At 48.2% G+C, this 21,423-nt stretch overlaps 12 protein-coding genes across 12 annotated transcripts; 8 read left to right on the forward strand and 4 right to left on the reverse strand.

Annotated features, from left to right (window-relative positions):
* Positions 1-37: 37 nt before the first annotated feature.
* On the reverse strand, positions 38-1,255 carry GL50803_003256 (Epsin related protein; the record flags this gene model as incomplete). The annotated part of the gene is made up of 1 exon (XM_001706805.1): positions 38-1,255. The coding sequence occupies one exon, from the start codon at positions 1,253-1,255 to the stop codon at positions 38-40; it is 1,218 nt and encodes a 405-aa protein (XP_001706857.1).
* Positions 1,256-1,336: 81 nt separating this feature from the next.
* GL50803_003255 (uncharacterized protein) lies at positions 1,337-2,191 on the forward strand (the record flags this gene model as incomplete). The annotated part of the gene is made up of 1 exon (XM_001706804.1): positions 1,337-2,191. One exon carries the CDS (start codon positions 1,337-1,339, stop codon positions 2,189-2,191), a length of 855 nt encoding a protein of 284 aa, XP_001706856.1.
* A 5-nt stretch (positions 2,192-2,196) lies between these two features.
* On the reverse strand, positions 2,197-5,106 carry GL50803_0017193 (NHL repeat-containing protein; the record flags this gene model as incomplete). Its single annotated transcript, XM_001706803.1, has 1 exon — positions 2,197-5,106. The coding sequence occupies one exon, from the start codon at positions 5,104-5,106 to the stop codon at positions 2,197-2,199; it is 2,910 nt and encodes a 969-aa protein (XP_001706855.1).
* Positions 5,107-5,118: 12 nt separating this feature from the next.
* On the reverse strand, positions 5,119-12,558 carry GL50803_0032681 (uncharacterized protein; the record flags this gene model as incomplete). The annotated part of the gene is made up of 1 exon (XM_001706802.1): positions 5,119-12,558. The coding sequence occupies one exon, from the start codon at positions 12,556-12,558 to the stop codon at positions 5,119-5,121; it is 7,440 nt and encodes a 2,479-aa protein (XP_001706854.1).
* A 65-nt stretch (positions 12,559-12,623) lies between these two features.
* GL50803_0013945 (uncharacterized protein) lies at positions 12,624-13,655 on the forward strand (the record flags this gene model as incomplete). The annotated part of the gene is made up of 1 exon (XM_001706800.1): positions 12,624-13,655. One exon carries the CDS (start codon positions 12,624-12,626, stop codon positions 13,653-13,655), a length of 1,032 nt encoding a protein of 343 aa, XP_001706852.1.
* A 44-nt stretch (positions 13,656-13,699) lies between these two features.
* GL50803_0021485 (uncharacterized protein) lies at positions 13,700-15,118 on the forward strand (the record flags this gene model as incomplete). Its single annotated transcript, XM_001706799.1, has 1 exon — positions 13,700-15,118. The coding sequence occupies one exon, from the start codon at positions 13,700-13,702 to the stop codon at positions 15,116-15,118; it is 1,419 nt and encodes a 472-aa protein (XP_001706851.1).
* A 44-nt stretch (positions 15,119-15,162) lies between these two features.
* Positions 15,163-16,167, forward strand: GL50803_0013943 (Eukaryotic translation initiation factor 2 alpha subunit; the record flags this gene model as incomplete). Its single annotated transcript, XM_001706798.1, has 1 exon — positions 15,163-16,167. One exon carries the CDS (start codon positions 15,163-15,165, stop codon positions 16,165-16,167), a length of 1,005 nt encoding a protein of 334 aa, XP_001706850.1.
* A 117-nt stretch (positions 16,168-16,284) lies between these two features.
* Positions 16,285-17,787, forward strand: GL50803_0013942 (uncharacterized protein; the record flags this gene model as incomplete). The annotated part of the gene is made up of 1 exon (XM_001706797.1): positions 16,285-17,787. The coding sequence occupies one exon, from the start codon at positions 16,285-16,287 to the stop codon at positions 17,785-17,787; it is 1,503 nt and encodes a 500-aa protein (XP_001706849.1).
* Positions 17,788-18,051: 264 nt separating this feature from the next.
* GL50803_0013941 (putative Histidinol-phosphatase) lies at positions 18,052-19,047 on the forward strand (the record flags this gene model as incomplete). The annotated part of the gene is made up of 1 exon (XM_001706796.1): positions 18,052-19,047. One exon carries the CDS (start codon positions 18,052-18,054, stop codon positions 19,045-19,047), a length of 996 nt encoding a protein of 331 aa, XP_001706848.1.
* Positions 19,048-19,054: 7 nt separating this feature from the next.
* Positions 19,055-19,846, forward strand: GL50803_0013940 (uncharacterized protein; the record flags this gene model as incomplete). The annotated part of the gene is made up of 1 exon (XM_001706795.2): positions 19,055-19,846. The coding sequence occupies one exon, from the start codon at positions 19,055-19,057 to the stop codon at positions 19,844-19,846; it is 792 nt and encodes a 263-aa protein (XP_001706847.2).
* A 46-nt stretch (positions 19,847-19,892) lies between these two features.
* On the reverse strand, positions 19,893-20,429 carry GL50803_0017195 (uncharacterized protein; the record flags this gene model as incomplete). The annotated part of the gene is made up of 1 exon (XM_001706794.1): positions 19,893-20,429. The coding sequence occupies one exon, from the start codon at positions 20,427-20,429 to the stop codon at positions 19,893-19,895; it is 537 nt and encodes a 178-aa protein (XP_001706846.1).
* A 61-nt stretch (positions 20,430-20,490) lies between these two features.
* GL50803_001995 (Proteasome subunit beta type 4) lies at positions 20,491-21,144 on the forward strand (the record flags this gene model as incomplete). The annotated part of the gene is made up of 1 exon (XM_001706793.1): positions 20,491-21,144. One exon carries the CDS (start codon positions 20,491-20,493, stop codon positions 21,142-21,144), a length of 654 nt encoding a protein of 217 aa, XP_001706845.1.
* Between the last annotated feature and the right edge of the window lie 279 nt (positions 21,145-21,423).

Here is a 21,423-nt window from a genome sequence, read left to right on the forward strand (position 1 = left end):
ACAATTCACTACAACTAACAGAGAATCCCAGTAAACCTTAAAAGAAGGACATGAGGTCGGCTATGTTGTTCGTCTGGGCTGGAGCTTGTGGTTGCATTTGGGGTTGGATTTGCTGAGTGGGCTGATGAACCGGTTGAGCGGGCATCGTTGAAGGGAAGGGTGCAGAACCCGGGGGCTGGTAGGACTGTGTCTGCATAGGCATCACTGCTTGTGGCTGCTGTTGTTGTTGTTGTTGTTGCTGCATCATGGCAAGCATCTGCTGCTGCTGAGCTATCATCTGCTGTTGATAAGCCTGGAGCTGCTCCGGGCTCATGGCCATCATCTGCTGTGGAGTGAGCATCTGAAGCTGCTGGATTGGAGCTGCTGGCTGAGCAGCAGGAGCCATCTGCTGGGTGGCAGGAGGCTGCTGCATACGCTGCATAGGGTTCGCGGGCATCGGAATCGCGCCCGCAGGCCTCGGCATGCCCATCGGCCTTTGCATGCCCATACCCATGCCCATGTTGGCGCCTGAACCCATTCCTGCTGTCATGGACGCCTGAGACATAGACTGCTGACTAGTATATGCAGAGATGGTGGCATTAGGGTCCTGAAGTCCCATAGTATGCATCGCCGGTTGCGATGTCATGGACATTGAGGCGTCAGCTGGTCTGGCCATGAAGCTTTCAGATTGTCCCTTTCCACGCATGGCAACGCTCTCTGACGAGGTGTAGATGGGAACCTTCTGCTTGACTGAAAAGTTGGCACCTATCCCGGAAGCATTGTTCTGGACAACATCGGCATACCTTTGACGTGTATCTGCTGCATTACGACGCTTATCGTCGATATCGTCGGACATGGCCAACTCACGCACAGTTTCCGCGCGCTTCCTCACATTAATTCCACGATCAACGCCCTCCTCATCCTTGTACCGAAAGTCCTCGAGCGTCTGGATGACATTCAAGTGTGACTGAATGTCGCGGACGGTGTCAGGGCTGGCGTTGATGAGCAGGTGCTCAATGAGCAAAAGAGTCTTGTAGATCTGCTTCCAGCTCTTTGAGTTGGTGCTTGAAAGAAGTGACCAGATAGTCTTCATCACGTTCGTTCGCGCAGAATGGTGCTCGCAATACCTCACGATGTCGTCCATATCTTCCGGGCTGGGTCCCCATGAAACCTTCGGGCTGGTGATTTGATTTACACGGTACTCCTCCTCTGACTGGCGCTTGAAGGTCCGATCAACCTTCCCAAAGAAGTTCTGCATGTTCTCCTTCGCAGGCATTTTTTTTCAACCATATTTGTTTGCAATTATCGAAGGCAGGTATAATCATTCGCATGAGTGGTAGTCAGCGAAGGATATAAAATGACATCTCGCGCCCCGCACTATCATATAGTGAAACGTGACAGCGACCTTCGTGCTACTGCAAGGCGGCTTCTCTCGTCTGAAGCCGACAGTATAGGGCATTGCCCAGAGGGATATTCACTCTCTGAACTGGAGAAGTTATTGCAACAGATTACATTCCTCACCGAGGAACTTAACGCTAGCAGATTGAGCGCTGCAAGGGCGCAGGAGAGGCTTTCTCGGGCCGAAGAGCTTATATGGAGCTTTCTCCATGCCACTGATAGCGCGAGTCAAGAGAAAGCACCGGTGAACACATGCGATGTCAACACAAGTATGAGTGAGGTTACGGAGATACAGGAGAGCAGTGCGCAACACTGCCAACAGCTGCAGATGCAGTTTGAAGAATTGCAAATGCAGCATCATAACCTTCAAGCTGAGCACAAGGACTTATTGAAAAGACTAGAGCAACAACAGTCACACACTAAAGCAGAGGTTAATCAGGAAGAGAATCGCGCTACAATCATAAAATTAAATCAATCGTACGGAGCAGCAGTAATAAAAAATAATACATTGGAACGACAACTGAAGGAGGCACGACACATGTTGATAGAGTCAGAGAGGCGCGCATCGAAGCAGCTGCAGGAGCTCAAAGATACCATGGAGACCCAGCTGGCGGCAAAAGAGCTAGAAATTCAACGCCTAGTCACTGCGGCCAATGAAGCTAAATGCGTTACCGATGGACAAAAACGAGTCCACTTCTTATCACCAATTCCCACTCAATCCGACGATAGCATATGTTTAAAACCTTTGCGAAAGGCCGGCATGTCCGTCAAACAGGTGACAGCGCACTTTCTGGATAGCGAGCTGATCCTTTAGTCCTCTCAGTCTTGTGGCTCCAGTATCTTATCTCGCAGGGGTTGCCCAGTACATGCTGACCCTGCGCTTGTGCACCCTACTCCCAGAATAATGTTCTTCTCCAGTCTCCTCACATCCCGTGGCAATTCAGATGCTTCCTGGGCTCCGGCAACCTTGCTGGTGAAGCTTCTAAATGCGGCTGGAGAGCGAGCCATCATATATGGTATTCTAAACTCCGTGTAGTCGCAAAGCTTTATCTTGTCAGCAGAGATTCTCATTGTATGATGTCCAGTCATCTGGTGACCGACAATACTAAAATATATGATTATCTCATAACAGAGACTATCTCCAGGAGCTATCCCGTAGCGCTTGCTAAACAGTGCCTGGGAAATAGGGACTACAAATACCGATTTCTCTCCGCCACAGGCCCCCGTTCCAATTGGTATCCGAACCGAGCACTCTCCAACATTGTGGTGTGGAGAGTAATCAAACAAACCACAAGTGGCACTCGAAAATGTCTTTGTCTCGATGCAAAGACTCATCATTTCAGTTAGCTTGTCCTGTGGCTTGTGAATAGCATCAAATGCGGTGAATATTGTGGAGTCAGAGTCAAACGATTCTACCGCATCAGGACAGTCATCCCCATCGGATATGGCCACGGTCCCGGAAACATTAAGCAACGATTCAGCAGCAAGATTGTTTTTCACGGTCTTTAGTCTACTACCCTTTGATCCTACACTAGCAGGTGCTGTGATCCCTTTGTCCTTCTTTTCTGTGGGCCAATCATCAAGATAATCGGCACTCTTGTGGGTCTCGAGCCCTTCTGTATTAACTCCAGAATGCTCCGAAGAGTAGCAATGAAAAAGCAACTGCGCAGTGTTAAAGCATCGCAGGAACAAGCTATCGACCAGAAAGCTTATATCCAGCTCTATAACGAACGACTCTGTTTTCGGCTCCACGACAAAGACCCGGGTACCCCGTCTCCCGGCGACTACAAGATATTCTGCCCTGAGGCTATCCTCTGAAAGCAAATTACAGGAGAACACTGGGACATTGGTAGCCATAGAGAGGCCCCTTAGCAGTCCCTTTTTAGTGTGCTCCAAGATGGATTGTTCTGTACCGTCCTTAGGGATCCTGGGAATAAAGATCAATGGATTGAAAGTCATCAGATACCTGGCAACTCTTGCACTATAAATAGAGTACGTTTTAGCGGACATATCGAAGACGCGTGAGCTTATAACGGTGCACACTTCAATTATAGCCTTTATACTATACTCAGCTCCGTACAAAGAGACGCGTATGGCCGACTCCTGGGCTGGCCGTGAGCTGGAATTGGGCAGGGTGGGTACAGAGCGGGTAGAACTGGCAAGGTTTGACGCTGCTCTCGCTGGAGTCGGTTTGTCAGCTGGTTTGTGTGGCGGCTTCTCAGTCAAAGATGGGGTGCTTGCAGTCAAGAAATATCCTAGCAGCAAGTCATAGAGCTCCAGATTGAAGACAGCTATTGGGTAGGGGTCATCTAAAAAGTCTTTAACATAGCTTGGAGTCTGTGCTCCGTCCTTGGCAGAGGGATCCTCTCCAAGATTGTACTTGTCTGTTGTGTATTGCAGGGTGCTGGGCTCTGTTAAAGTGATCAGCATATCCGAAGGATCAATGGTGGATCCGTCTGCTATCTTACTTGGTTTGTTGGCAGGTCCTGGGGTCATGGTTTTAGAATGTAACCCGGCATTGCTATGGTTGCTGTGCATACCGTTCGCAAAGCTTTGCGTCGTGTGTGGAGACTCACTTGCTGTTGCTGCTTCTTCGTTTGCTTTGTCTCGTATAGCTCGTGCATTAGTTGTGAGACCCCAACGGGTCTTCGGCGTTGTGGGGCCAATAAACCGCAGACAGTTAGACTCCATGTCAGCAACAAGGACGCCTGCTCTACATTCGGAAAGGCCCGCTGGCGCCCTAAAAGTAGATGCCCGTAGAGGACCGTCGAGGTTCCCCAAACCAGGTGCCAAGTCATTGAGACAATGGACCATCTCGAAATGAGAGTCTAATGCATATATTCTACCAGAGCCGGCATCAGTAACAAGCAGAACATCGTCCACGAATAAGAGGCCATATGGAAGCTCAAATCTAAAGGAAGCATAGTTACCAACGCCCGTGCGGCGCCTGGACAAATATTGCCGATTTGCTATTGAATTCCTGTATGAATAAGTACACATTGTTCTGATAATAGCACTGCTGGGTCTGCCCACTAGGGTGATAGTTTCTCCGTTCTCTCTAGAAACATACCTCAGGGCCCCATTCTTAGAATCGCACACAATAACGTTGCCGTCCTCTGTTAAGACAAGGCCCAGGGGCTCGTTGAATAGGGGATTCAGTCCATCCTTATACCCAAACACACCCGGTGTTCCGGCTAGAGTCTTTACCTTTCTAGTCATAAGGCTGAGGGTCCGTATGCAGTGGTTCTTCGCGTCAGTAAGATAGATAATGCCGTTCACTGGATCACTAACTATTGAATGGGGGAAGTTAAATGCTGCCTGTGAAAATCCTCCATCCAGGTGTGCAGCCTCACCCGTTCCAGCAAAATGTTCACAGTGGCCTGTCTCACCGTTGATAAACACCAAGCGATTATGGCCTGCATCTGCTAAAAGAACCCCGTTGACTCCGTTAATTACAATCCTGCACAATCCTCGAGGAGCCATGATCGCTAGCTGAAATCCAGGGGCTCCAGATATATCAAGAGTAGAGACGGATCCGGAATCTAGATCCACGAGACGTAGGCAGTTGTTCAGCGAGTCTGAAACCATGACCACTTCATTGGCGAGCTGCTCCAATGCACACGGCCCGTTAAACGATGCCGCCAAAAGAGTACCGTCAGAAACGCCCTTGCAGCACGACCCCGCTACAGTTGCTGTAACATAGTAGGAAAATCGTGAACTGTGTTGCATGAGTTTTTTGCCTCAATAATCTACAAAGTCGGCAAAGTCTCGCACGGAATAATTAACAACTTTGATAACAAGCTCAGGGACCTTGTTGCATGCGTCGACCCAGGTAAGGGCTCTATCAATAAATCTGTCAAAGAGAACTCCCCAAACATCTCTTCTGGCCACTGTATCTATCTCTACTGGCTTGTTCATTGGTGCTATGTACTCCTCTTCGACTTGCGAGACCATGGAATCGTCTACATCCGATGTAGCCTCTTCCTCACCTTCTTTGACCCCTTCTTGGAACTTGGACGAGCCAGCCAAGCCCTCCACGGCAGCATCAAGGAGGTTCTTGCCCTCTTGCGGAACCAGCTCTGACTTTGTAGGGAGCTTTTGATCTTTTTGAGGCGCATTAGACTTTGTTGGACTCGTCTTGGATTTCATATCCTTTTCCGGTTTTGGTGGCAAAATGCCCAGATTTCCTGCAAGGAGCAGTGCATTTTCCTCTGTGATATCAACAACGTACGCACACTTGGTGGCTGACGGTTGAACAATGGCATCTGCAAAGATAGTTCCAAAAGGGCCACTCGGAGTCAATAGAGATAGATATACGGGGAGACGCATTGCCTTGCTGGCCCCACTAGACACACCTGCTGTGTCAATGTGTGTAGAGAGGTAGGAGTATAGAGACTCGAAGGAACTCAGAGTCCTAACACCTATGTTCTCTATGAAAGATATGAGTGAGACGTCTATGGTCGAACAGCCAGGGGTGTCCTTGGCTTGAATGGCAGCAAGGGCCTGCGCCTTCATGGATTCTGCATCTGTCAAGGAGCTCGGCTTAATGCAAAAGAGAGCACAGAGCTTTTCGAGCGTTTCCACTGGCACCTGGAAAGATTTGGACAATTGCGGAGGCTCCTGATAGAACTGCGCATCATTACGCCATTCACCATCCTCGCCGGAGTCACCATTATCAATGCCCTCTTTGCTTCCCACTGCAGCGACTTCAGGTGCAACCATCTCCTTATCGAAAGGCGTGTCTTCACGGTGCGCTAGTGTATCATTAGTATTGGGAACCTCAACACAATCACTGGGCGGTCTTTTTGGAAACGCGGACATTGGCCCAGATAGCTCGTCTTCCACCTCATCGCTCAGGTATGTATAGGATGTAACTCTGTGCACGTCCTGGTTGCTAGATGGACTTTCAAGTCTGTCTGGAAGCGCATATCTCGCTTCTATTGCCTTGACATCAGATTCGGTGTAACCGCATGCACTTATAATGCCCCAAACAGCATCATCAAACTTTCTGTCATATTCTTGAGTGTCGTACTCTAAGGGTGCTTGGCTTCTATACACGCGTTTAGCAATCTGAACCAACTCTAGCATAGTAAGGATGAGGCCCTCTACAAGGTACTCAAGAGACGTCTTCTGGTAGCTCGAGCTGTACGTAAACCCAATGTATTTGCGGATTGTAAAGCAATCAGCATCGTTTTTGAGTTCAGGCTTTTGAAATGTTGGATAGAGTGTGACGTCAGGCTTAGCAGGTACGGGGAGCTCAGACGGATGAATTGCAGCATCAGGGTCTATACCGGCCTCTTCCGCAGTCAGCTCACCGTTAGCAATGCCCACCAGCTTCTGGTAGGTCAGCTCATATTCGTCTAGCTCATCATCATACAGGCGTAGACGATCACAGTGCTCTGCTATTAGATCATCTGTATAATGAGTGAATAGTGCGTCTATGAATGTATCAAACTCCCTCTGGAAGCTTGCCAGCTTTAGCTCATAAATGAGTGAGCCTATGTCAAGTGGTTCATTAAACTCTGGATCATAGTCTACTCTTTTCTTAGTGAAGCGATCAACGCTGGTGACGTCTTCGCCCAGCCCTTTATAGAACGCCTTTGCAAGCTGATATTCCTTGATCTGCTGTGAAGTTAGGCTTTCTAGATACAAGTCTTCTGTCTGTTCTGTTAGTCCCAAATACGGTCTCGGTCCATCCTCCATAATAGAGACACTGAGTGTGAGGTTGCCCCGATTACGCGACCGCTTGGCAATTCCCGGTTTTGCTATAGTACTGGAAAAGTTAGAGTGATTCAGATGGTGACCAGGGCTGTTTGTAGCCATGAGTTTTCCTTCCAGGTCTTCGTCGAGCTCCTCATCGATTTTATCGACATTTCTGATCAACTTTTCAGTAGTAAAAGGAGTGCAGTCTTCAATCCCGTAAGCATACAGAGACAGGTTCATATAATTTGTCATTTCGGAAAATATATTAGTGAGATGAGGCACATCTGGTAATGCCGGACATGAGCTTTCCATGATGAGCCGCCCTAAGTGGAGTAGTAGATTTGGGTCAAGGAATACAACCTCAGAATTGAAGTTCTGAGCAAGATAAATAGACATGCTGGTTTTGAATGAGTCTACTAACTGAATTAAGCTCAGCGTGGTTGCATCAGATCCCTTAGACTTGGAGGAAGAAGAGGAGCCCGTGCCTCCCAGTGCAGGCGGTTGCTGAAGTGGAAGAGATAGCCCAATACTCTTTGCAAATAAGCATGAACATATCTCTACAACATACTTGCAAAGTTGCGCGCGCGCACGATTGACTACCGCGCACTGCTTGTTGAAGACTGTCTTGGCATGTCTAAACCCAACCACACTGATGTAGTGCACCATATTGTCGATGGTCTCTGTCTTTGGAAAAGAAGATAGCTGAATGGCCGCAAAGACAGCATCAAGGAGTGCATAATTAAGCTGCATAGGACGGAAGGGTTGAAACGTTGTAATGGCAAGGCACTCGAAAGCGTCTGAGAGTGCCGCTGTCTGTGTCTCGCTAAGCGTTGCTGGTGTAGTAGCTGATGTCAAACCAGTTAAAAAGCATGCATTAGCTTCAAAGAACGATCGGGAAAACAGGCGTGAAGCAAGGGTGTTGGGGTCTGCATCTGCAAAGAAGATGCCTAAAAATGTCTTGGGCAGGGGAATGGCAGTCATCGATAGCAGGGGCTCCTCTTTGCCTTTCGTCCCCTTTTTCACTGGCTCCTGGACAGGAGGAGTCTTCAGCCTCTCATACGATGCCTTTAGAATAGAAGAAAGGCCCGTTAAGCAGGCCAATCTGTCGGATTCCACCGCTAATGTTGGTACTCCTGTGAGGCATCTGATTCTAATTGGATGCGACTCGATAGATGACACTGCCCTGGGCTTCTCCGAGCTAATCGGTGGCCGCTTTAATAGACCTGACTGGGCGTCAGGCACAGGGAGTGGTGTTACTTTATCCAGAATAAGATAGTCTGAAATTGTGTATGGTTCCTCTTGACTTATCAAGTATAAGTTAGGTGGTGCTTGATCAGTTAAAGAAGCGTTAGAGGCGCTTCGTTGCGGAGTCAATGCAGGAGATTGGTCACCCATTCTTTTTTTGCTGAAAACACGACCCTTCTTGTGTAGTGTTGCATTGGCATATGGATGGGGTGGTGTTGCTTGGTCACTGAAAAGAACAACCTCATAATGTGCATATAGCATATTACGGTGGCTTTGGGACACATTCTCGGGGCAAAACGGAGTGTACTGATGTTCAGGATAGTAGCTCCAGTCAATCTGTTCCGGAGGAAATGATGCGCCACGTGTGACGGCATGCGGATCTATCAGGTTAATTTCGTGGAGTGCATAAATGAAGGGTATGTACATCCGTCCAGACATGGTGAGCAGGTATAACATCTCTCGGAGCATTAACTCTGCAACATCATGGACTATGGTTTCTATGGCAGTGTCAATTTTATCTTGTGGAATCCCTTGCTCCTCTACCAAAATGGGTGCACTGGGCGATGATCCATCAGCTGCTTGCTCCGCCTGCTCCACTGCTGAGAGGGCACAGGCTAATGACGTCCCATCATATGGCTCTTTGGTCCCTGGATCAGCGTAGTACACATGCTTAAGAAATAGATGCTTGAATGAACGAAGTCCCTCCTGGTTGCCTCTGATATCTTTAGCTGTGTCTGTTGCCACAATTGGCTTTTGGGCTCCGGGAGGTTTCTTAACCTTTTCTGCCTCTAAGCGTGCGTGTTCTTCCTCTGCAACAGTCTGACACGTCAACTTCAGGCGATAATAGAAGACTGAGATCATAAAGGAGTCTGTCTTGGGTGCGAACGGTGCATCCTCCTCGCTGTTATGGTTATATGTCTGTAGGCTACGTCTGCGGTGTGCAAACTCCTTACAGACACTTTCCCAGAAGCAGGGCACAAAGCTCCCGACTCCTTCAGCAGCTTTAAGCTCAAGCAAGTGCCGTAGCTTAACCAGGTACACCAAGGCACCTCGTTGCTCAGTGTCAAAGGAAGACAAGTGGCCACCAAAAACGGTATTCAAGGGCCGGATTGATGAGGTCGCAGAGGCCATAGAAATAAGTGTAGACAGATTTTCTGCCCAAGAGGGGCGTGCAGACGCACTTATTAAACCGTTGGACATCAGCGAAAGGCGTTGCTTCGTTGCTCCCTTTCCCCTATTCATCACTTTAACAATCTGCTGTTCTAGAAGCATCTGACAATAAAAACCAATTCTTTCATAAAGAAATCTGGCTAGTGACGTGGGAACCACTGGGGCGGTTAAAGCTAGAAGCTCCTTACTCCTTGCAATGCCACGGCAAAAGACATCGTACTCTATAGACTCCAAGCTGGAAAGCACGACTAAGTCAGGCTCTTTGTCGGAGAAAGCGTCGACTACGACATGCTCCTGAATGAGAGCAAGACTGGACTGACGATACTTATCCAGCTGTCCTGCCTGAGAAGGGGGACCCACAGGATTCTTGGAAAAAGGTGCTGGAGAGTCAGTAGGCACCTGCTCATTGCCTAATGGTGGTCTCATGCTTCCATGCAGAGAGAGAGTTGGAGAAGAATCTGTTTGCCGTGGTGGTACATGGGGCATTAGAAAAGCTTTGAGTGCGACAGAGTTATAAGCAGCAAGCTTTAAGTAATGGGGGGAGTTCTTGTAGAATAGGAGCTGCTTTGCCGGAAGAATCTCGTGGGTAAATCTCTTAATATTGCATGCAAGTCCTTCATTTGCAGCTTTAAAGCGGGAGTCAACCTTCACAAGCGCAAATCTAGCGGTTGTAGGAATTTGCATTGGAGGCAGTGCAGCCGCTCGGAGAGTTGCGTTGACCCTATTCTCGGTGTGCTGTGTGCAACCAGAAGATCCCAGCCGAGCCGCATTTAGATACCCAAACGTGGACACAAGAGCATGGGGAAGAGAGGAGTTGATGGGAGACGCCTCAGGGTCAGCCGCCAAGTGATAAAGCCCGAATATACGCCGCTGTTTGATGGGCGTCTGCATGGATCCATAAGCTTCTAACTCATCGGGGAAATAATCATCAGTGTACCCTGCAAGTAGCGATTGTACACTGAGATCAAGCCCCTCGCATTCAATAACGAGGTCGCTCAGAAGCTGCTTTATGTCATTAGCAACCCCCGCCCATGACACGTTAAGAGTGCCTGTCTCGTGAATGTGCATAGCTTTAGTATTGATATTATATTTTGCTATGCCCCGCTCTTTGACTCGTTCTCTATTATCTAATTCAGTAACACGGGACACCTCCATGGCCAAGAAAACCAGTTCAGAAACTAGCTCTGCGCACATCTGCCGTAAATATAAATCGGACATCATTTTAACTCCACGCTTACTGAGGGACCTAATGGAGTTGCTGATCTGTAAGAAGTCGGAAGATATGCCGTAGCATCGGATATTTATCCGAGTCGAAGTACCATCGGCTGCCGTTTCTATCAGTCTATTTGCATGCAGAGTATCTTCTAAACTAAGAAGGGATACCTCAACAGCAGGAGATGTAACTATCCAATATTCTCGAAGTATTATGCCAGGAGCTGCAACTCCTGTCTCAGAAAGTGGTAGGATAAAGCCTATAGATGTAGAGCACCCTGGGTTTAAGTTCCAAGTAGATGATGGAACGGAAACTATCAAGTTAGTTTCAGTACTCTTATTTTCTTTTAGAAACTGTGTTGCCAAGACACGTAGTTCAACAGGGGTTGTCGACTTTTGAATGAGCCTCTTTGCATCTATTCCCGCTTGTGATGGAGCTATATTTGCGGTGAGAGTCTCGCTCAGTGCATGCTTCCTGGTTTCTATATCCTCTACAGACCCCCTCTTGGATTGATTCCGCGAAGGTTCTGAAGAGCCCACAATATTGACTGTTGCTCCTAGTGACATGTGGCTTGTAGTAGAGATGTTGCTCTTGTAACGCTTGGGGTCCTGTGACACCAAATCCAGAAGCCTGTTGACGGAACTACTAGGAACCGCGCCTAAATTCTGCCGGAGTTTGTGAACGGGTGCATTACTGTTAACGCTCATGAGAGATCGAGTTGACTCTGGGCTGCGGGCCCTGTCGGTGAAGACGTCCCGGCCTTCAAACATTGACATTTTAGAACTAAACTGAATGGGGTCCACAGTGGCCAGGTCTATCGCGCCTTTCGGAACTAGCTTCAATGAGACAACGGAATCTCCCATATTACGCACTGTTACCGTGGCAACATTATATCCTACTTTTTCTCTGGAATTATAGATCACGGTGGTGAGGTTCGTTATCTCTATTCGCGGGTGAAGCTCTTGTAGTGCAAACGCGATTGGCTCCATGATGCAGGTCGTGTTTATTTTATCTGTGTTCAGGTTTAATTCGGGCATATAGGTAGTGACTATGTGACTGTTTTTCTCTGTAATGTACTGGGCGATCTTGTCTGCCTTCTGTGCAGCTGTGCCGGCTGGCAAGCGTTGCCCACGCGCATTGAGAGTGCTAAGAATACCAGTAGTGTTTGTGCGGGCTGAATTGACCTGACAGTCTGTCGGGGTAGTGTTTGGAGAGATTGAGTCTGATAAGGATACAGGGGCTGCGGTGGCATCGTGCTTGGTGATCCTACTTGACGATATGGTAACTGAGTGTTCGTTATTTGGTGAGTCTTGCAAGTGATTTGGGCCTGTTGGCGAATGCTTGTTCTGGGTCTTCTGGGCCAAGAGTGAAAATTCCGCATCTGGTAGGTCACAGGACGGCTGCATGGCTCTAGAAATAGCCCGCTGAGCAACCCGCGATCTATAATCTTCCAGCTCCTTGCGTAGATCGTCTGGAAGGTGATGAGCAAAGTCACGATACTTGGGCATGTTGATAATATTTTGGAGGCTTATCGCATTGGGGTCATTGGAAACTACACACTGCAAACCTGAGTATCTTCCGCCGACAGGAACAACCTGTGTAGTCTGAAGGGTGCGAAGGGATGACTCCCATGATAAATTTGCCCTCTGCCGTCGCTTTGCCTCATTGATAGCATCCAATCTTACCTTCTCTCGGTGCAAGGTAGAGATGTTCAAGATAGATTGAGTGTCCTTTCTAAGTATTGACGCTCGCTCCATATTGGCCTCCCAGGCTAGTGCATGTTTAGCGAGTAGCTCTTGCGCCTTTCGCTTGCGGGTAGCTGGCGAAGGGGCCCGGTATATATTTTGCATCAACACGCAACGAAGCTCAACAGAGCTAGAGCCTTAATTTTTTAAATCGGGATTTGAAATTTTATATGACCCATGAAGCGTCTCAGCTGAAGGAGTCGCTGCTGGCCAAGTCACGGTCATCTAGACGCTCCCGGTGGGATGAAGATGATGACTTGGCGTGTAGTGCCCTAGATGTCAACGAAGGCACACTTCCAAATGAGTTGGAAAGTCATTACCTCTTGCTTAAGATTGCAGGGAGCAAATCACAGACCCATTCCACTTGTTTTGCTGCCTCAGAAAATAACTGTGCTCCTCTAGCCTTGAGCGCTGTTCCTGTGGGCCGTTCAGCAATGGTTGAAGTCGACCGCATGGCTTTACACTCTGCAACGTCAGACTCTGGCTCTGCCGCGTTTCAAAGTCGCCCTATGTACGCCACGCATGGGGCAAGGTGTGCTCCGATTCCTGGGCTTCAAAGCTCTTCCAAACGTATGGCCAGGAGTCATGCTTTGGTTGCACACGGCACCACTGTCAACCTACCAGCAACTCCTTTAATATGCAGCCTTCGTGCCACTGAAGCCAACAAGAACCTATCAACTACTATGAAAACTGTCGCCTCTACATTAGAGCAGCAGTACACTTCTCTTCTCAAAGATGCAGCAACTAAAACTGGTGAAGCAGCAGCGCTTTACTATCTCCACACAAAGGCCTTAGCATTCAATGATCTGCTGGACCGGGCTGAGGCGCATGACCGGGGACAAGACGTCACGCAATACAACACCATATTTTCATGCTACAATGACTGGAGGCAGAGCCTAGATAATATTGTATTAGACGAGGCCTTTTCTACTAATCAGTTGGCGATAGAACAGCCGGATGCTTTCACTGACGGGACACATTCCTCTGTGGTTCAAGCTACAAAGCTTGTTCTGCTTCAGGAGGGTGACAGTTGGTTTACAAAGGAGCTTCTTAAGAAGCTGGACCACTATCGGGCTTGTGAACAGTGCGTTCGCGAGGATCTTGCAAATCTCTTACTCGGTTTAAATCCCCAAAACCTAAAGATCCCTGAATCTCAGCGAGGAATGCTTCTTTTAGTACTGTCAGAGCTCTACACGATATAATCTACAGTTTACTCTGGACCAGTCATCAGCTGCGGAAAACAAAAATGGCACTTCTGGAAACGACAGGGGCTTTAGCGAGCAAGGTGGGCTTTGATGTATATTGCGCACTATGCAATGAAAAATTTTCGTACTCCATGAAATTACATAGTCTGTGCCAGCATGCGATTCTTTGTCATGGTATTCGGGTTTTCGAGGATCTATTGCGTTATTTTAATGGGAAACCCATACTTAGGGCTAGTGACCTTTTATGTGGCCAGTGCTATAACATCTACGGTCCAAACACGCGACACTTCTCAACTGAACATAAAATTAATGATAGGTATTACTGTAAGCTGTGTAATTTTACAACAACACGAGCATCTTTATACCAATTTCATAATCATATACTAAAATCTAATGCGACATGGTGTATCGGCTGCAATAAATTTTTAATGAGATCCAATTGGTTGTCGAGCCACTTCAGGATTTGTCCTGGAAGATTGCTTAGTTATAAGCGAGATTATGAGATTGCCAATGACCATGCTTCCACAGAGATACACTCTAATACTATTGAGCTCAAACCTAAACCATATGTTTTTCCTAACTATGGTTGTGAGGAAACTTTACAGACTCTAAAAGGGCTTAAAGTCATTGACAAAGCCTGGCGCTCGCAACTGAAGTGGTGGTCATGCCGCCTCTGCTCCAAGCCTCCTTCTATTAAGTGTAGAGCATGCTCGACATCCTATTGTGCTACCTGTCAACAAGTCGATCCATACCTATGTACAAAGATGGTTTGCATGCGTTGCTACATGCACGCCTATTCTGTGTGGAATGATCCCGTGTTGGTATTTACTAAGGGGTTGTTCGGAATTCTTTCCGGATTTACTAGGCCGAGGAATTCGACGAGCCTGCGGAACAGCCGCGGACTAGCTATGCACGGACCTTACGCTGCCAAAGCGGGCGCAATTGTTTCAGAGGCTCTTGCGCTTGCCGTGCCGTTAGATAGACTTAATATTCCATACGGACTTGAGCGCCTGGTTGAGGCCACACAGTACGATGATAATGGGATGCCATGCTTTCTAGCTGACTTCGGCCCTTATGTGTTTTTCGCGGGGAGCGTGATGGTTCCGCCTCTATATTTTGCTCGTGATTCTTCAGACCCTATGTGTAGGCTTGAAGTAACTCTGTTGGCAGGCTTAAACATTGGCTACCCTGTCGCTGTTGTTACTCTCCGTGCAGTCAAAGACTTTGCGATAGGACGAAACAAAGTTCGCGAAATTACTATTCGTCGCCAGTGCCTTACGGAATATCCATGGCGGGGTGCTGCGCGCTTCTGTCTCGATCCTATCTTAGCAATACCCCCTCAGCACAAACCTACAGAATTACCTCCAGATACTCCATGTCCCAGGAGCGCATTCAGTCAGTACTTTGCAGGGAAATCGCCGTTTGGAGAACCAAAAGAGTCTTTAGTCTCAATTCAATGATCTGTCCGGACAAAAACAATCAAAAAACTGAGAGCAGATAGTGAATGACAGAAGCTTTTCAGATCACGCTGTGCCGTATGCATGAGTCGCCTGTCCCTGCGCAGCACCAGTATGTGCTGTGCAGGGTCGACAGGTCTCATGACATCGGGTTTTACATTCACTTATTGGAGTGGAACAATACAGAGGCCTTGCTTCCTGCTAGTTCTATTGCCCAGCGTCGCATAAAAAATATCAATAGCTACCTTCGTCCTGGGCAGGAGATCACTCTGGAGGTTGCTCGCATCGACGTTGACCGAGGGTACATAGATTTGGACGAGAGATCAGTAACACCTCAGGACAAGGAAGACTGCAAGATGGAGTTTTATCGCAACAATACTATTCACACATTGATGCGTCACCTAGCGCTGCTCTTTAAAATACCCAAGCTCATCATTCTTTATAAAGTCTTGGGCTGGCCCACTGCGGCTTTAGACGAGGAGCAATCTGTATATAACGCTTTTAGATGTGCAGTGACTTCGTTCGATAGGGTTTTCAAGCAAATTCTGGACGATTACTATGAGCACGGCTACATTGCAAAAGAGGGAGATTATGACTTATCCCACGGCTTGGTTACCATGGAAGAGCTGAATGCTATTAAGAATACCGTCCCTCGTGCTGCTCTGGAGAAGCAGTTAAAAGACCAACTGAACACGCGCCTCCGTGAGCGACCTGTCAAACTCTCCTGTGACATCAGTGTTACCATCTGCCGCGGGATCTTGGGAATCGAGACTATTAAAGATGCTTTACGGGAGGGGCTTAAATACGCTGCAGAGCATCCGCTCACTACCAGCGAAGACGCCACTCAGACGGCCGACGAGCAGCCGCTTACCATCAAGATGCATGTTGCGCCCATTTACACTATCTCTGTGCAGACCATATACCAGAAGGAAGCAAAGGAATTAATTAGCTCCGTGTGCAAGGTGATCGAAGCCAACATTGTTGCTGCTGGCGGAAGGTTTTCCATAGAAAAAGAGGCAACCATCGTCACCTCGGACAAGACTGACAAGTAAATTTGCGGCTTGTCCTGGCTACTTCAACGCTGGGCATCAATAACATCAACAAGGTCAACAAGGAGCAGAAAGCATCTATCACAAATAAAGTAATTTAATTTGGATTTGAGTCCAGGCATGGCTCTCTCACCTCCTCCGCTAGCGCAGAAGGAAGTGGTACCACGCTATGAGGAGAGGCTTCTGATTGTAACTGGGCCCCAGTCTGGTTTTCCCAGTGATTTTGGAAAGTCCCAAACTGTGGAGCCAGACAGGGTCTATCTTGGACTCACAGAAGGACAAGTAAAGATAGAAGAGGAAGAAGCACACCTTCTTCGAGCAGTTAACCGCGGACCGTCTACTCATAAGCTGTCTATTCCTGCGCCCAAAGTTACCCGTATTCCTGCCTATTCATGCTTCGGATTCAAGCCGGGGGTAAGCTACCGCGTTGCTACGGCAATCAATTCGTCAAGGAACATACTAAGGGATTTGGATGATGCAGATCTATGCTTTAGTGATGGGATAGTTCGTGTCATCGAAGCAGAGGCTTCTGCCAGTAAACCATCGCACAAGGGGACACAGAGGTGTGCGCTCGAACTATCAGAAAAACAAGAGGTTAGAGGGTCTAGATTTCCTGACATCCACGTGTCCTTGCCTACTGACTCCATATACTCTGAGGACGTTTTGGAGTGGATTCTGACTGTATTGGATATATTTTTCCCTGCGAAGATTCGTCAGATTTTTATAACCGAAAGAAATATTTATGAAGCTTACATTGCGTGTAGATTAGTCGTCCTGGATTCTTTTGAATTGGAAAATACTATTGTAAGGCCTCCAGATTGCTTTATTCCTCGGATGCCCACAGATTACATCAAAAGGATTGCAGCAGAACAGCATAAGATGGACCAGTCTTCGGACCTAGATGTGGGAACTAAGGGGACATCCAAGCGCAAGGTCGTCGTCAACGAGCAGCTAGAGAAGATTGCTTCCCAAGTCCCATTCATTTCTCGCAGTCTATTTGCTAGCATCTTTTCCTATTTTGTTAACAAACGAAAAGGAACACCCCTTATGCCCTGCATGCGTGACCGCCCATATCGAGATTGGGTGTCTTCACAAGCCAATCAGAAGATGTTTCTAGTTCAGCAAGAGAAGCGGTTTGCGCAGCAGTTCTGCAAAGGAATCAAACGGGCTCAAGTACCTCTATACTATTTCAACCGAATGGCCGAATTTGTCTGTCTGCGAGAGGTTATTGAGTTGGCTGCCGTTACCAATGAATGCAAAGATTTGCTGGCCCAACTGGGGTACAATTCTGCTGAGGAAGCAGAGGCGATATTGAGGGATGATGCCCCGGGCTCCATGCTTATTCCTATGGATAGACCCGCAAACACATATAAGCTAGAGCAGCTATCGCTAGAGATGTATGATGAGGCAATGTGGACAAAGAACAGAAACCAACTTATGACCCATGCGCCAATAAGCAAGGCGGTCACTTCGCGATCGCCCACCATGTTTGACATTACCAAGCTGACTAGTATAGTGGATGTGTTTGCTAATGTGGGGTGTCTGCAGAAATCGCCCGAGATTGCTGCCGACGAGGATGTTGTCAACGCATTCTACCAACGCATACTAGCTTCCAGCACGTAGTCCTATGGTACCCCTCTCTGAGCTGGCATCTCCGCCCTTCTGTTGAGTTGTATTCTGATTAAGCTGTCTTACGCATCAGTTGTCGATCACACGGCCACGATGTTACTGTTCAATTCATATCTAACGCTGAACTATGACATCGTGCCAGCACATTACCAATTGTGTGAAGTAGTAAGGAGTAGTAAATCTTGAATGGCAATTTGTAGGCGTCGTCTTTGCAACTTGCTTCACAATTTGGTGGAGATCTGCAAGTTTTAAAACTTGATGCCTCCTTGCATTTATGACGTACACACCCACACGTTTCTATGCCAATGTGCTGAAAAGGTAATGCCACGGGTGTACTTTAAACTGGCATCAGAGTTGGGATATAAAGGGATAGCGTACTGCTGCCACAACCCTTTCCCTGGAGACCTAGTAACTCCCCAGCACAGAATGGCTTATGAAGAGTTTGAGTTGTTCATGACAATGTATCGACGAGAATGTGCATTTGCTCGGATTCACCTTCCAGAGTTGGACATTCTTCTTACGATGGAAGTTGACTACCTTCCCGATGCTCCACATCTCACTGAAGATTTTATTGTGAGCCACCTTGGAGACTTCGACTGTGTCCTGGGGTCTCTGCACTATTACCAGGAAATTGAGAACGCGTGCTCAGACAAGGAAAAACAGATTAAAGTGTACTTTGAAACCTGGGTACAGGCGCTCAGAACAGGATGGTTTCAAGTCATGGCGCACATGGATTTTATTAAGGTTGTTGTAGGCATGGAGTGGGTTCGCAGAAACAGGGAGGTGGTCCACAAGCATGCAGAAAGCGCCATCACTGAGATGGCGAAGTACAATCTGGCGCGAGAGAAGAAAGGCCTCGATCCGGTTGTGTTAGAGCTCAACACTAGTGGATCTCAGTATGGAGACGACTTTTTTCCAGCTGAGTCCCTTGTGGCTTATGCTGCCAAGATGAATATCCCTTTTTGCTTATCCAGTGACTGCCATCAGGCGTCAGAATTGGGTCGCAACTTCAAGGAAGCCCTTTGCTGCCTGAAGAAACATGGTGTCACAGAACTTTGTTACTTTAAAGAGCGACGGCTTCAGAGATATCTGCTCGAGGATGCCATTGCCACGTTCAAACCGTCCTGTGTGCCTGAGTTGGTCTCGAGAATCAAAGCCCTGAAAGGATATGATGTCTCTGTCAGCGAAGAGCTAGAGGAGATGAAGTGGAGCAGTCTGCTTGCACGCAGGTCTAATGAGAAGAGTAAAAGTTAGCCTAAAAATGCAGGACATACTCACGAACGTGCTCACAAGCGAAGATATCGAGGCGGAGATGCGGCGTCTTCAGAGCGAGCTGGCAGAAGACACCAAGGAACTGATCCGCATTCGAACGGAGTATCATCAGGCAGAGCAATGCCTGCAGAATTGGCAGGGCCGATTCGCTCTTGCTGAGGGGTTTCAATCTCACAGCCTAGCCCCAGAAAGAGACCACCGCTTCTTTATGGCTCCTATCGGATCGGTGGTCACGGATGACGCAGACCCGTCTCTGATTAATGTGACACTGCTCGACAGCTTCAAAGGCTCATGTGCCAACTTGGAGTCCTGGGACAAGGCTTGGGTCATTGGTCTTGCTAAGCATAGATTCTCATCTAACCATTTCCCTGCGTCCGATTTACTAGCTCCTAGTTCAGACATTGTTTCCGGTCCTGTCGGGACTATCACTGTGTCAAACGTTGTGTTTAACTACACAGAGCCGTATAACAACTCTGTACATATATCAAAGTACCTCATAGACAACGCAAGGACTGCAGGGTGCAGTGCTGTCACGGAAGATCAGGACCCTTTTACTCTCGGTGTCTCTCCTCAGCTTCCGTGCTATTTGGAGGCAGCTGGCGAACAAGCCATTCAGTATGAGCTTGTCAACCTTCTTGCAGACATTGTGGCTGTTGACCAGGAGACCGTTAGGCTGACCACCAGTGAGCCTCTTCCACCCGAATTTGTCCTTCTCGATCTCAAGGTCTATCACCCTTACATTGAGGGCCTTACTAACCTTCTAGAACACGAAAAGCAATAGCAATCCACATAAATCACAGAACACCTTTTCAAAGAGCGGACTAAATTTACTTGGGAGGCGCCCCAAAATTGAAGCCTCCCGGCGGGACGGAGGGGGTGCCTCCGGTCTTCTTCCCCAAACCAATCTTAATCTTTTCACCACTCTTGAGAGAGAAGTCTTGATTCACGACTATCTGCGCAGGGGGATGGGCCTTCCGATCCAATAGCTTTCCATGATCTGCCAGGGCTGCTTGGAAAGCAAATGCGCCATCACGCTCCTGAAATCCTATTCCGATAAATGCCATCTTGGCTCCAGTCGGGTCTTTGACCACGATGACAAAATAACGCGAAGAGTCCGACGCCTTCTCAACCACCGGAACTGTCCCCTTGTACTCTATGGGAAAGCGTGCTGCCTCTGCGCCTGTGTCTGGGGCCACAAGGGAGACGGAGCAGGCCTCCCCCTTGGAGATGATGCTGAGGTTGCCCTGGAAAATCACCCACTCACCAGGCCAATCAGCGCACTTAAACGAGCTTAAGTTGAGCGTCGGTGGAAGCTTGTATGCGACAACTTGGGTTACCGTTGCCAGCACTTGCTCGAACTCCATGCCTTTTTATTTTTCATAAGAATGATTTAATGTAAATTGCCATTGGAAACCGAAGTTTCTGATGGCTTCTTTCTTGACTGGTGGAACAGTTGTCGCGGTGGCACACAAAGACGGTGTCCTGATGGCAGCTGATACTGTGCTGAACTATGGCAGCACGCGCAGGACTGACAATTACGAGCGTATCATTCCTGTCGGTACACACACACTCATAGGGTTTACTGGGGATGAGGCCGACTTTAAAGACAGTCTATATACCTTGAAGTCTATGCACCGCGAGGCCCGGTGCCACGGGACACCTCCCCCTAGCACGAGAGAGATCCACGGCTTCCTTGCCACACGTAACTACAGCTCTCGCTTGGAAATGGACCCAATTTACAATGGATACATTATTGGAGGATGCGAGCCAGGGGAGAGCCCTTACATCGGAGTCGTTGATCTGCGTGGGACTCAGTTTACAGCGAGCTTCTTTGCTACTGGAATGGGGAGACACTACGCTTTGCCTGTTTTGCGCGAAGGGTGGAAGCCAGGCATCTCTAAGGACGAGGCGGTGGCCCTTCTGTTAGAAAGTCTTAAAACGCTAGCCTTCAACGATGCTGCTGCAGGATCTTCGTTCATAATCTGTGAGGCTACAAGCGACGGAACGCACATTGGCCCTGTTCAAACCCTCGACCTCGACTGGTCGTCCGCTGCATACAAGGACTCGGCAGTAAACTGAACTTTACTTGCTATCCAAGACCCGCAAGAGAACAAAACCATATCTATTCCGGCTCTTATTCTGGCTCAAGAGCGCCCCCGGGCGCTGAGGAGCTGGTGGTCTAAATTCCATGGACCTGGTCATCAAAGACTACACCTTTTGGCCTACTGTTAGCTAACGGCAGCACATCTACAGGATGGACCAACGCCGTTGGAAGAAGGAAAACCACTAACCATTTGAGGCCCAGGAACAAGCAGGTCGTAAACGAGGCAGACGACCGAGCAACGATGATGCAAAGGT

Source organism: Giardia intestinalis, chromosome 5, assembly GCF_000002435.2.
Source record: "Giardia intestinalis strain WB C6 chromosome 5, whole genome shotgun sequence".
NCBI lineage: Eukaryota > Fornicata > Diplomonadida > Hexamitidae > Giardia > Giardia duodenalis.